This window comes from Camelina sativa, chromosome 11 (genome assembly GCF_000633955.1).
Source record: "Camelina sativa cultivar DH55 chromosome 11, Cs, whole genome shotgun sequence".
In the NCBI taxonomy this organism is placed as follows: domain Eukaryota; kingdom Viridiplantae; phylum Streptophyta; class Magnoliopsida; order Brassicales; family Brassicaceae; genus Camelina; species Camelina sativa.
Window position 1 is genome coordinate 7295050 of NC_025695.1, and position 10855 is coordinate 7305904.

The 10855-nt window shown below is 38.0% G+C and overlaps 2 protein-coding genes across 4 annotated transcripts in view; both read left to right on the top strand.

The window, feature by feature from the left end:
- Positions 1 to 6366, top strand: part of LOC104722155 (importin-4-like) — a 7468-nt gene extending 1102 nt beyond the window's left edge. Inside the window, exons 2-21 of one of the 3 annotated variants that reach the window (XM_010440269.2) lie at positions 693 to 970; positions 1045 to 1177; positions 1271 to 1407; positions 1498 to 1543; positions 1722 to 1934; positions 2020 to 2523; positions 2643 to 2777; positions 2860 to 3075; positions 3157 to 3246; positions 3335 to 3579; positions 3669 to 3757; positions 4214 to 4254; positions 4370 to 4400; positions 4485 to 4607; positions 4707 to 4927; positions 5016 to 5111; positions 5193 to 5305; positions 5444 to 5579; positions 5679 to 5783; positions 5881 to 6081. In XM_010440269.2, the coding sequence (XP_010438571.1) occupies positions 696 to 970; positions 1045 to 1177; positions 1271 to 1407; positions 1498 to 1543; positions 1722 to 1934; positions 2020 to 2523; positions 2643 to 2777; positions 2860 to 3075; positions 3157 to 3246; positions 3335 to 3579; positions 3669 to 3757; positions 4214 to 4254; positions 4370 to 4400; positions 4485 to 4607; positions 4707 to 4927; positions 5016 to 5111; positions 5193 to 5305; positions 5444 to 5579; positions 5679 to 5783; positions 5881 to 6081 (3150 nt within the window). In that variant the 5' untranslated portion in view covers positions 693 to 695. Of the gene's footprint in view, positions 1 to 589; positions 971 to 1044; positions 1178 to 1270; positions 1408 to 1497; positions 1544 to 1721; positions 1935 to 2019; positions 2524 to 2642; positions 2778 to 2859; positions 3076 to 3156; positions 3247 to 3334; positions 3580 to 3668; positions 3758 to 4213; positions 4255 to 4369; positions 4401 to 4484; positions 4608 to 4706; positions 4928 to 5015; positions 5112 to 5192; positions 5306 to 5443; positions 5580 to 5678; positions 5784 to 5880 lie in introns of those variants that run through there. The other 2 variants (XM_010440268.2, XM_019232975.1) reach the window with 2 other exon arrangements.
- The window catches only part of LOC104722157 (GPCR-type G protein 2), a gene marked incomplete in the record, with an annotated part of 6296 nt that continues 1848 nt past the window's right edge, over positions 6408 to 10855 (top strand). Inside the window, 10 exon segments of the mRNA XM_019232983.1 lie at positions 6408 to 6764; positions 7084 to 7184; positions 7532 to 7636; positions 8021 to 8141; positions 8555 to 8684; positions 8990 to 9068; positions 9435 to 9523; positions 9699 to 9791; positions 10187 to 10213; positions 10317 to 10363. Coding sequence (XP_019088528.1) covers positions 6550 to 6764; positions 7084 to 7184; positions 7532 to 7636; positions 8021 to 8141; positions 8555 to 8684; positions 8990 to 9068; positions 9435 to 9523; positions 9699 to 9791; positions 10187 to 10213; positions 10317 to 10363 — 1007 coding nt within the window.

The following is a 10855-nucleotide window of genomic DNA, read 5'->3' on the forward strand; positions in this document are numbered from 1 at the left end:
TTGTGCCAAACACTTAAATAACAAGTTTTTGATGTAACTTGCCGAATTGGCACAGCTGACTGGAATTGCAGCTCTTCTCAGGTTTTCTTTACCAGAACTCGAAGACATTGAGATGTAAAATATCCTCGGCTATAGAAAAACCATAAAAATCATATAGGTCTCACAATTTATAGTCTCGTTTAAAGAGAGATCTGTATAACTCTTTACAAATTAAGTTATAATCATTTGTTGCTGTTTGTTCAGCCTTTTTGAGTTGCAGTCGATAAGAATCATTACACACCTTGTTGAATAATATTGAGCTTTTCTGCTATAAAAAAACATATTTGTTTGTTCATCACTGTATAAAACCGCAAAAGTATGTAATTACAATTAACACAAGTATGACCAAGTCAAGGCAAGATCTACGTTTACTTTGGTCTGAATGCTTCTGATTCACTCCCATGTCATTCGAGTGCCAGTGTAAACCAGTGAGGCGCCAACAACTTTATTAGTCAAACTCATAATTAAGTTTTACCACTAATAGAAAGTGGATAATTAAATTACTAATCTGGCAAAATAAGCAAAACCCTCGCAAAATTAATAAAAAAGGGGCAAAACAAAACATTAGAAAAACCCTATTCGCTGTCTACTTGAGAGAGCAGCCTCTGTCTGCTTCTTCTTCTTCGGGAGAGAGTTCATCAATCGATTTGCAAATCATGGCGCAATCTCTGGAGCTTCTGTTGATCCAGTTCCTTATGCCGGACAATGATGCTCGTCGTCAAGCTGAGGATCAGATCAATCGTCTTGCCAAAGATCCTCAAGTTGTTCCCGCCCTCATTCAGCATCTCCGCACCGCTAAAACCCCTAACGTCCGCCAGCTCGCCGCCGTACTCCTTCGCAAAAGAATCACCGGACATTGGACTAAGCTTTCTCCTCAGATTAAACTGCATGTTAAACAGTCCTTAATCGAGAGTATCACTGCGGAGAATAGGTAGAACCTTACTTCATCTCTTGTTTCGATTGGGATTTGAGTTTTTAAATTCTTTATTGGATTTTTTTTTACAGTCCACCTGTGAGGCGTGCGAGTGCCAATGTTGTGAGTGTAGTAGCCAAGTACGCTGTTCCGGCTGGAGAGTGGCCTGATTTGTTAACTTTTCTCTTCCAGTGTAGTCAGAGTTCTCAAGAAGACCATCGTGAAGTAACTTTCTTGTGAAACTCTCTCTGTCTCGTGTTGTCTATTTGATGAGTGTTTTTGTTCACTTTGGTAACTCTTTGTTTGTTTGTTTTGTAGGTAGCATTGATCCTTTTCAGCTCTTTGACAGAAACGATTGGGAACACATTTAGGCCATATTTTGCCGACTTGCAGGCTCTTCTTCTCAAGTGTATGCAGGATGAAAGCAGCAGTCGAGTCAGAATTGCTGCTCTCAAGTAATTTACTTTCTCTGGAATATACAAAACATGTTCCTCTTCTCTTGGACCTTTTATCTCTACTCTTTACAAGCTTCTGTGATTTATCAGGGCGGTGGGTTCTTTTCTGGAATTCACAAACGACGGGGATGAAGTGGTAAAAATCTAGCGACTTTTCTCTTTCTTGTTATTGTTATAGACATGTTTAAATGTCTTAAAAGTACCTTAAATTCATTGCTGTAGGATGTGTAACTTTTCTATTTTGTTTGGGAGAACATTTTGTTAAGATAGTTTAAAGACTGATTTGGGATATATGCTTATGTCATTTCTATCAGGTTAAGTTCCGAGAGTTCATTCCCAGTATATTGAATGTATCAAGGAAATGTATTGCATCTGGAGAGGAGGATGTAGCTATACTTGCTTTTGAAATTTTTGATGAGCTGATTGAATCTCCTGCACCCCTTCTTGGAGATTCTGTCAAATCAATCGTGGACTTCTCTCTTGAAGTTTCCTGTAATCAAAACCTGGAAAGTAGCACCCGTCACCAGGTTAGCTGAATTACTCTGTTTCCCTTGAGATAGGTTCAACTTGTGATGTTATGATTCCTTACACCTTACTCCATTTATTTACCAGGCAATCCAAATAGTTTCATGGTTGGCAAAGTACAAATACAATTCCCTTAAAAAACATAAGCTAGTCATACCAATTTTGAAAGTTATGTGCCCTTTACTCGCTGAGTCGTCTGATCAAGAGGACGATGATGATCTTGCTCCTGATCGTGCAGCTGCTGAAGTTATTGACACACTAGCTATGAACCTGCCAAAGCATGTCTTCCCCCCTGTTTTGGAATTTGCTTCCGTGTACTATCAAAATACAAATCCGAAGTGTCGGGAAGCGTCTGCAACAGCTCTAGGTGTTATATCAGAGGGTTGCTTTGATATGATGAAAGAGAAGCTGGAACCTGTTCTTAATATAGTCTTAGGAGCTTTAAGAGACCCTGAGCAAATGGTTCGAGGGGCTGCGTCATTTGCAATAGGCCAATTCGCCGAGCATCTTCAGCCCGAAATTCTGTCACACTATCAGATTGTTCTTCCATGCCTATTAACTGCGATTGAAGATTCATCTGAGGAAGTGAAGGTAAAAATTTAAAGCAGCGAGCTGAGCGTGGTTTGTGTTTTATTTTGTGGAAATGCACCTTTCTGCCATGATAACATGTAACCTTGGTTATTAGTAACATTTCTCATTATTGTCTTCAGGAAAAGTCACACTTCGCTTTAGCAGCCTTCTGTGAGAACATGGGAGAGGAAATTGTTCCTTTGCTTGATCATTTAATGCAGAAGCTTATGGCCGCCCTCAAAAGTAGTCCGCGTAATCTACAAGAGACATGCATGGTACACTGACAAATCTTTGCAAGAGTTTCTTTTGAATTGGTATCTGAAATATTTATTTACGCGCTGTGCTACTTGCTTGCAGTCTGCAATAGGATCGGTTGCTGCTGCTGCTGAGCAAGCATTCAATCCATATGCTGAGAGCGTTCTGGAGTTGATGAAGTTTTACATGGTTCTCACCAAGGACGAGGATCTTCGTGCCCGTGCAAGGTCTACTGAGCTTGTAGGGATTGTCGCAATGTCTGTTGGGAGAATAGGGATGGAGGCGATTTTGCCACCTTTCATTGATGCTGCAATATCAGTAATTGCCTTACCATATTCTTTTTCTTTGAACTATATATGTTATTTGTGAAAGAAAGAGCTCACAATCACAAAATACCAGGGATTTGAATTGGACTTCAGTGAGTTGCGAGAATATACTCATGGATTCTTCAGCAACATAGCTGAAATATTGGATGACGCTTTTGCCCAGGTAGGCATACATTGCTTTCTAATAGACTTTATAATAGCTTTGAATTCAGTGATTAGGTTCAAGTAAACAGAAAGTACATTTTTCGCAGTATTTACCTCGCGTTATGCCATTAGTATTTGCGTCGTGCAATCTTGATGATGGATCTGCAGTGGACTTTGATGAGTCAGACGATGAACATGTCAATGATTTTGGTGGGGTATCTTCTGATGATGATGCTCATGATGAGCCCAGAGTTCGGAACATTAGCGTTCGAACAGGAGTTTTGGATGAAAAGGCAGCTGCAACTCAAGCACTTGGCCTGTTTGCACTCCACACTAAAGCTTCTTTTGCACCGTATCCTTCAATTTTCCCTTAACTTAATGGTTATTCTTCTTTGTCTTTTTTCAAGAAACCTTTTTCATGTCTCTTAACTCACTTATAAGCTACCTCGAGGAATCATTGAAGATTATGGACAAACATTCTGCATATTTTCATGAAGATGTTCGGCTTCAAGCAGTCACTGGTTTGAAACGTGAGTTTTCGATCTATTGATTATGTGACATTTTAATCCATTGATTGCCATTATTTTTACTGGGCCGGAACTGTGCCGACACAGAAGACCTCTTTCATAACCCTTGGGGTCTCTTCCGTGGGAGGGGACTGATTAATTTTCCTAGGCACATAACTTAGTAAATGTTGTTTGATAGACTCATAGCTTCTTCCCAACATAAGTAAACTTGCCTGATCGATGTGCCAGTTTTCCTTCTTGCCGCCTTTGGTTGATATGTGGTCAACTGTCTAGGCCCTCTTCTTTTGCAATTTTTTGTTCACTCAAGTCGTATTAGATATATGAAGCTCAGCGGATCTGTTAAGTTTTTAAAAGCTTACCTAATCTATGGGTTAGACTTGATAATGATAGGGACATTACAGCTCCTCATTCTATTTTGAGTCTCCAAACTTATAACTCTTTTATCTGTTGTAATTTCAGATATATTGGCTGCAGCGCATGCTATCTTCCAGAATCACAATGTAAGAGACTTACTCATGCATATTTCTATATTTTTTCCACTCTCTCTCCTCCCCATCCTCTCCATTCCTTTCTAATTTCCAGCCATGGTTTTCGGAATGTTTTGATCTTATGTAGGATGGAGCTGGGAAGGCAAATGAAATTCTTGGTAACGCATACTACACAGCATTTTTTTCTCATTAAGAACAAGAACGACGAGAAGAAGTTATGACAGTTTTTTTTTCCATTGCAGATGCAGTTATGAATAATTATATCAAAACTATGACTAAAGATGACGACAAGGAGGTTGTTGCTCAGGCTTGCATGAGCGTAGCGGATATCATGAAGGATTATGGTTACGTAGCCATTCAAAATTGTGGGTGTCTATTCTTGTTGGAGTCAATTTGATGTAATTCAGGATATTCAATTGATCTTACTCTTGTATCATGTGCTGACAATGGTTTCTACTTTCTAGATTTATCATCCCTTGTTGATGCGACGTTGCTACTGCTGACGGAGAAAGCAGCTTGCCAGCAGTACGGAGAAGATGAGAGTGATATTGACGATGATGATACTGGACATGATGAGGTCCTCATGGATGCAGTTTCTGACCTCCTTCCCGCCTTTGCAAAGTGTATGGGTTCTCATTTTGAACCTGTCTTTGCCAAATTCTTTGAGCCGTTGATGAAATTTGCGGTGGGTATTAGTGATTACAGTATTCATTGACATAACTTCTTCCATTGAAAATTTAGATACTCACTGGTCCACTATTGTGTGTCTGTAGAAAGCTTCACGTCCCCCACAGGACAGGACAATGGTAGTTGCTAGTCTTGCTGAAGTTGCTCAAGACATGGGCCCTCCAATCTCTGCCTATGTTGATGTAAGTTTTCTCATCTTATGTTTTCTATGATTGGTGTGTGTGCTGTATTCAAACCAACCATCGGGAGTATTTTTCTTGCAGAGGTTAATGCCCTTGGTGCTCAAAGAATTGGGGTCACCAGACGCAACTAACAGAAGAAATGCAGCTTTCTGTGTTGGAGAGCTTTGCAAAAATGGGGGTGAAGCTGCTCTTAAGTATCCTTTTCGTGTTACATGATTCAACTCTACTCTAATCGTTAAAACTGTTTCTCTCGGTTTTCTCTTGGGGTTTTGGGAGAACATGAGAAAATTGTCAGTCCATGCCATATTTGTCTCCCCTTGACTCAATACAAGATATTTTGGTGATGTGCTACGAAAACTTTCCCCTCTTTTCGGGGATTCAGAACCAGAGCTTGCTGTTAGGGATAATGCAGCAGGTGCTACCGCAAGGATGATTGTTGTTCATCCTGAACTAGTCCCGCTAAATCAAGTATGATCTTAGGGGGCTTAGGCCAGTTTCATCTATCTTTTTGTGTACTTGCTGAAACTTATGGAAACACTGTACTCATCCCTAAGTAATAAAATCCAGGTACTTCCAGTGTTGTTAAGAGGTCTACCTCTAAAAGAAGATCAAGAAGAGTCCATGGCTGTTTACAGCTGTATATATTCGCTAGTTTTGGCATCCAACCCAGAGGTATATTTTTCCCATGCAAAAAAATTTCGACTTTGGGTTAATATTATTACTTGGTGTGTGCATTTTGTGAATTCTTTTTTTTGATTGCCAAAATCAGATCCTCCCTCATGTTCCGGACCTGATTAAAATATTTGGACAAGTAGTGGAGTCGCCAGTGGAAAAAGTAGAAGTGAAAGCAATAGTAGGCAGGACTTTCTCCCACCTGATCTCGCTTTATGGAAATCAGTTGCAGCCAATCCTAGGTGGCCTACCGCCTTCTCAAGCTAATGTTCTTGCTGCGTTTGCTTCTACTAGTTGATCGCCCCATGTTATAAATTTATCTATCAAAAACTGTCTTCAGTATTTTTTTTTCGTTTGAAATCTATTCTTTGTTCTTCATGTGAGTCTCAAATCTTGTTTTTCATATATCTTAGCATTTTGGCTTTGTTTCTTTCGTCAGAGTTTTGCCTTCATTGTTTATTTTATTTTCTCCATTTATTTATAGTCTTATAAGTTCTTTGTATTTTGTATTTTGTATTCTTGACATTGGACAATATTGTATTTTTGGGCCTTGATAATATATGAAGGAGTATACTTACATACATTACATTACTGTTTTGCCAGCAATTTACTAATGTGTCTCTGAATTTGGGTAATTGTACCGGAAATTGATAAATTTGGTACGGAGATCCGGTTTAGTGTGGTTTGATGGATCAAGCTTTGAAATTGGGGCAAAAAAGAAAACCAAAATTTCTCACTTGTTCCTTGTTAGAGAGAGAGAGGAGAGATGGGTTACGGATGGGCGATCTTCGAGGGGATACTGGTGATGGGATCTCTGTGTCTGTTAGGATCGGCCGGTCTCTGGTTTCTCAATCGGAGGCTTTACAAGGAGTACGAAGAGAAGCGAGCCTTGGTTCAAATCATTTTCAGCATCGTCTTCGCCTTCTCTTGCAACCTCTTACAGCTCGTTCTCTTCGAAATCATCCCTGTTTTATCTCGAGAGTAAGCTTTTCCCACTTGCTTGTTTACTTTATCGAATTGTTCCGCAGCTGAATTTTGGTCTGAGTTTGGTGACCTAAGTTTTTTTTTTCTTGCAACTACTGTTTTGATGAATGAGAGTAATACATGCAGCATTGATTCATGTGAAAACTTATATTGCTGAATAATGTGTAGCATCGTTGATGAATTCTATCATTTAACATTATATGTCAGGGCTGTGAATGTAGTTCTGCATTGAGCTTTGAAAATTACATCAATTTAGTTCTGCATTAGATCCGAGACATATCATCAGACTTATATGTAACTTTTTTTATCTTTGCAGGGCAAGGATGGTAAACTGGAAGGTGGATCTCTTTTGTTTGATAGTGCTACTTGTTTTCATGTTACCTTATTATCATTGCTATTTGATGCTTCGCAATACTGGTAAAGCCTTTTTCCTCATGCCACCTATTGTATTGATGTTCTTCCTTTTTTCCTTTTTTGATAATTGTGTGTCATTTCAAGTGTCCTTGGAATTCCTAAAATATTACATGTATGTTAATAACCTGGGTTGAACAGTTCTTTTTTGCATATGATCAGTTTGTCTCTTAGAAATAGTATGGGGCCTGATGATTGACACTGTATTATTGTTTGGCGTAAATTCATATGCTGATTTTCTCATCATACACGAGTTTCTATTTGGATTGATATGGGAGAATATGTATAAGCATTGCCTTATGGAATTGATCCTTCCGTCTTTTTCGATTTAATATCATAGCACCACATTTCAGGTGTTAGAAGGGAACGTGCTGCTGTTGGGGCCTTTTTATTCTTGACCGCCTTCCTTTATGCTTTCTGGCGCATGGGCATTCATTTTCCTATGCCTTCAGACAAAGGTACCTCTTTGAGTTTATGCACCCTCTCTCTCCCTTCAACACTGTGTAGGCAAGAAGAAAGTTGATCTTAAGTGTCAGTTAGATCTTATTAACATATTTATGAACCAAGTGTACTTTTGAAAATTTGTGGAGTAGGATTAATGTTTTACTCACTTGAAAGGAGTATCTGAGCATGTTTGCACTGACTATGATTGCTTGACTGTAGAAAATACCTTCAGAATATTTCGTAAATCAATAATCCTGCCTTCTTGATGCTTTTGTCTATTTATGCTCGACAATAGCTTTTATATATACAAACGCTCTCAGTTCTTTTTGTTTTGGATGCTTAAGATCTTATCACCGCTTATTGGACTGCTTACCTTAAACACCCTTTTATTTTGAAAGGTTTTTTTTCAATGCCTCAATTGGTCAGCAGAATCGGGGTCATTGGTGTGACCCTCATGGCCGTCTTATCTGGTTTTGGAGCTGTAAATTTGCCTTACAGTTATATATCTCTCTTCATTAGGTACTTCCCTCTATCATTGCTCCTATATTTTCTTCTAGCTTGTGCTTAAATCTGGTAATGGTTTTGCTGTTTAGTTTTGTTGCGGCTATCTATAGTGTATTTTCCTCTGATGGCACCGTAAACTGGAGTGAATAAATAGATAGACATAGTTAGCTCTTCATGCGTCAATTGCCACTTTATTTTTGGAACTGAGAGCAAAAAGGTGACCGGGTTGATGTGGACAGAAAATGTTACTTTAACACTTATCCTTCGATGAGGCAAATGGTTCTGTAGATTTTGACTTGAAGTAGGTGAACTCTGAATTCATCTTCTGTGATGTAAATGGTTCTACAGCGATAGAAGAGTAGCTGGATTGGGAAATTTTGTGATCTAACAGCATGTTTTCCTGTCTTTTTTCTCTCTGGAAACTATAGGGAGATTGAAGGATCAGAAATAAAATCGCTGGAAAGGCAACTGATGCAATCAATTGAGACTTGCATAGCTAAGAAGAAGAAAATTATTTTATGTCAAGTGGAGGTGGAACGAAGTCAAGTATCGGAAGAGGTATGTTTCCTTGTTCTATTTTAGCATATCCCATATGTGATTATAATTTGAAGTTTCAAATTCTTGACCATTCTGCATTTGGGTTAGGATGCTTATCAGATCTGTGTATTTATATACTCAATGTTATAATGCTCTTCAGGCTCTGAATTGGTTGTTGTTATCATAACACTTTTCTATGCATCAGTCGAAATGCCATAAAGACAATTTTTCCGCATAGACTGATAAATTTCATAATTAAGCTTTTCTCTTTATGTTAATTCTAAAATGAGCTTAGGAAGTAATCATCTGGTGGTTTTGATTTCCAGCATCAAAAGGGTAGGTCTTTCCTTAGAAGATTTGTCGGAACTGTGGTGCGGTCAGTTCAAGATGACCAAAAGGAGCAAGGTCAGTTTATATGATTTAGTTTCAGATGCAGTTGTGGCTGCACAACATTATCTTCCTAGAGAGTGATTTTATATGTGCACTATCTTTGACGCCATTAGAATTTATATGTGCACTATCTGTCTAAATTTATTTGACAGATTAAATTTTCATCTTGTTTATGCGAGCTGAAATATTTAGACGTTCCGATAGAAAATAGGTTGCATGTTACAGTTTTCCCCCTATTACCAGATTTAAGGCAAGCATAGGATCACGTATTTTCCTTGGAATTTTATAGTGTACATAATATAATAATATGAGATATTAGCTCAGCATATTAGTTACCATCTGGCGATATTTCCTCGAATCATTAATATTTTTCTTTTACAGATATCAAACTAATGGAGGCGGAGGTTGAAGGTCTAGAAGAGCTGTCAAAGCAGCTATTCTTGGAAATTTATGAACTCCGCCAAGCAAAGGTCCCCTTTAGCACTGTGCCATTAGTTTTTAATTTATTTACAGAATTCTACTCATTGGCATGGCAATGACATCTTCAACTAAATTATCTGTTACTTAGGTTAATTTCTTGGTTGTCTTGTTATGTTGTAATATAAACATTTTATAAGCACTTATTTAACTTCATTTCATTTGCAGGATGCTGCTGCTTTTTCTCGTACTTGGAAGGGTCATGTGCAGAACTTACTTGGCTATGCGTGTTCCATCTACTGTGTGTATAAGATGTTAAAGGTAATTTTGTTTTTTTGTGTTTTATGTGAGGTGCAAGCCTTCAGTACTTCTAACTCTATTTATGTATCCTAGTATTGCAAGACTGTTAAAATTTTCCGCATGCATGTAACAATGGATTATGGATTCTGTGTGGTTAGTGGTAGTTATTTAATAGAAATTTGATGCAGAGTTTCTTACAATATTTTCAAAGATCTCAGTAGATCGATAGATTTAAAATTTGTGGATCTCATTACATTGTGTGTTGTTCTGGGATGTGATGTTTGTAGCTGTTCTCAGGAGAATAATGGTTTCGTTAGATGAAAATGTCGTCAATATCCCTTGTTAAATGTTTTTCTCAGTTGTAATTGTGAACCAGTGTTACTAACTTCTCTGTTATATCCATTGTTTATCTGCAGTCTCTACAGAGTGTCGTTTTCAAGGAGGTAATCTCTTGTTTTGTTATACCCTTTATTATGAATGGCTGCATCCGTAATCATCATTTGTTTACTTATTTACGACATGGAATAGTAATTAGATTATTTACAGGCGGGCACAAAAGATCCTGTCACGATGATGATCAGTATATTCTTGCAGTTNAGGTCAGTTTATATGATTTAGTTTCAGATGCAGTTGTGGCTGCACAACATTATCTTCCTAGAGAGTGATTTTATATGTGCACTATCTTTGACGCCATTAGAATTTATATGTGCACTATCTGTCTAAATTTATTTGACAGATTAAATTTTCATCTTGTTTATGCGAGCTGAAATATTTAGACGTTCCGATAGAAAATAGGTTGCATGTTACAGTTTTCCCCCTATTACCAGATTTAAGGCAAGCATAGGATCACGTATTTTCCTTGGAATTTTATAGTGTACATAATATAATAATATGAGATATTAGCTCAGCATATTAGTTACCATCTGGCGATATTTCCTCGAATCATTAATATTTTTCTTTTACAGATATCAAACTAATGGAGGCGGAGGTTGAAGGTCTAGAAGAGCTGTCAAAGCAGCTATTCTTGGAAATTTATGAACTCCGCCAAGCAAAGGTCCCCTTTAGCACTGTGCCATTAGTTTTTA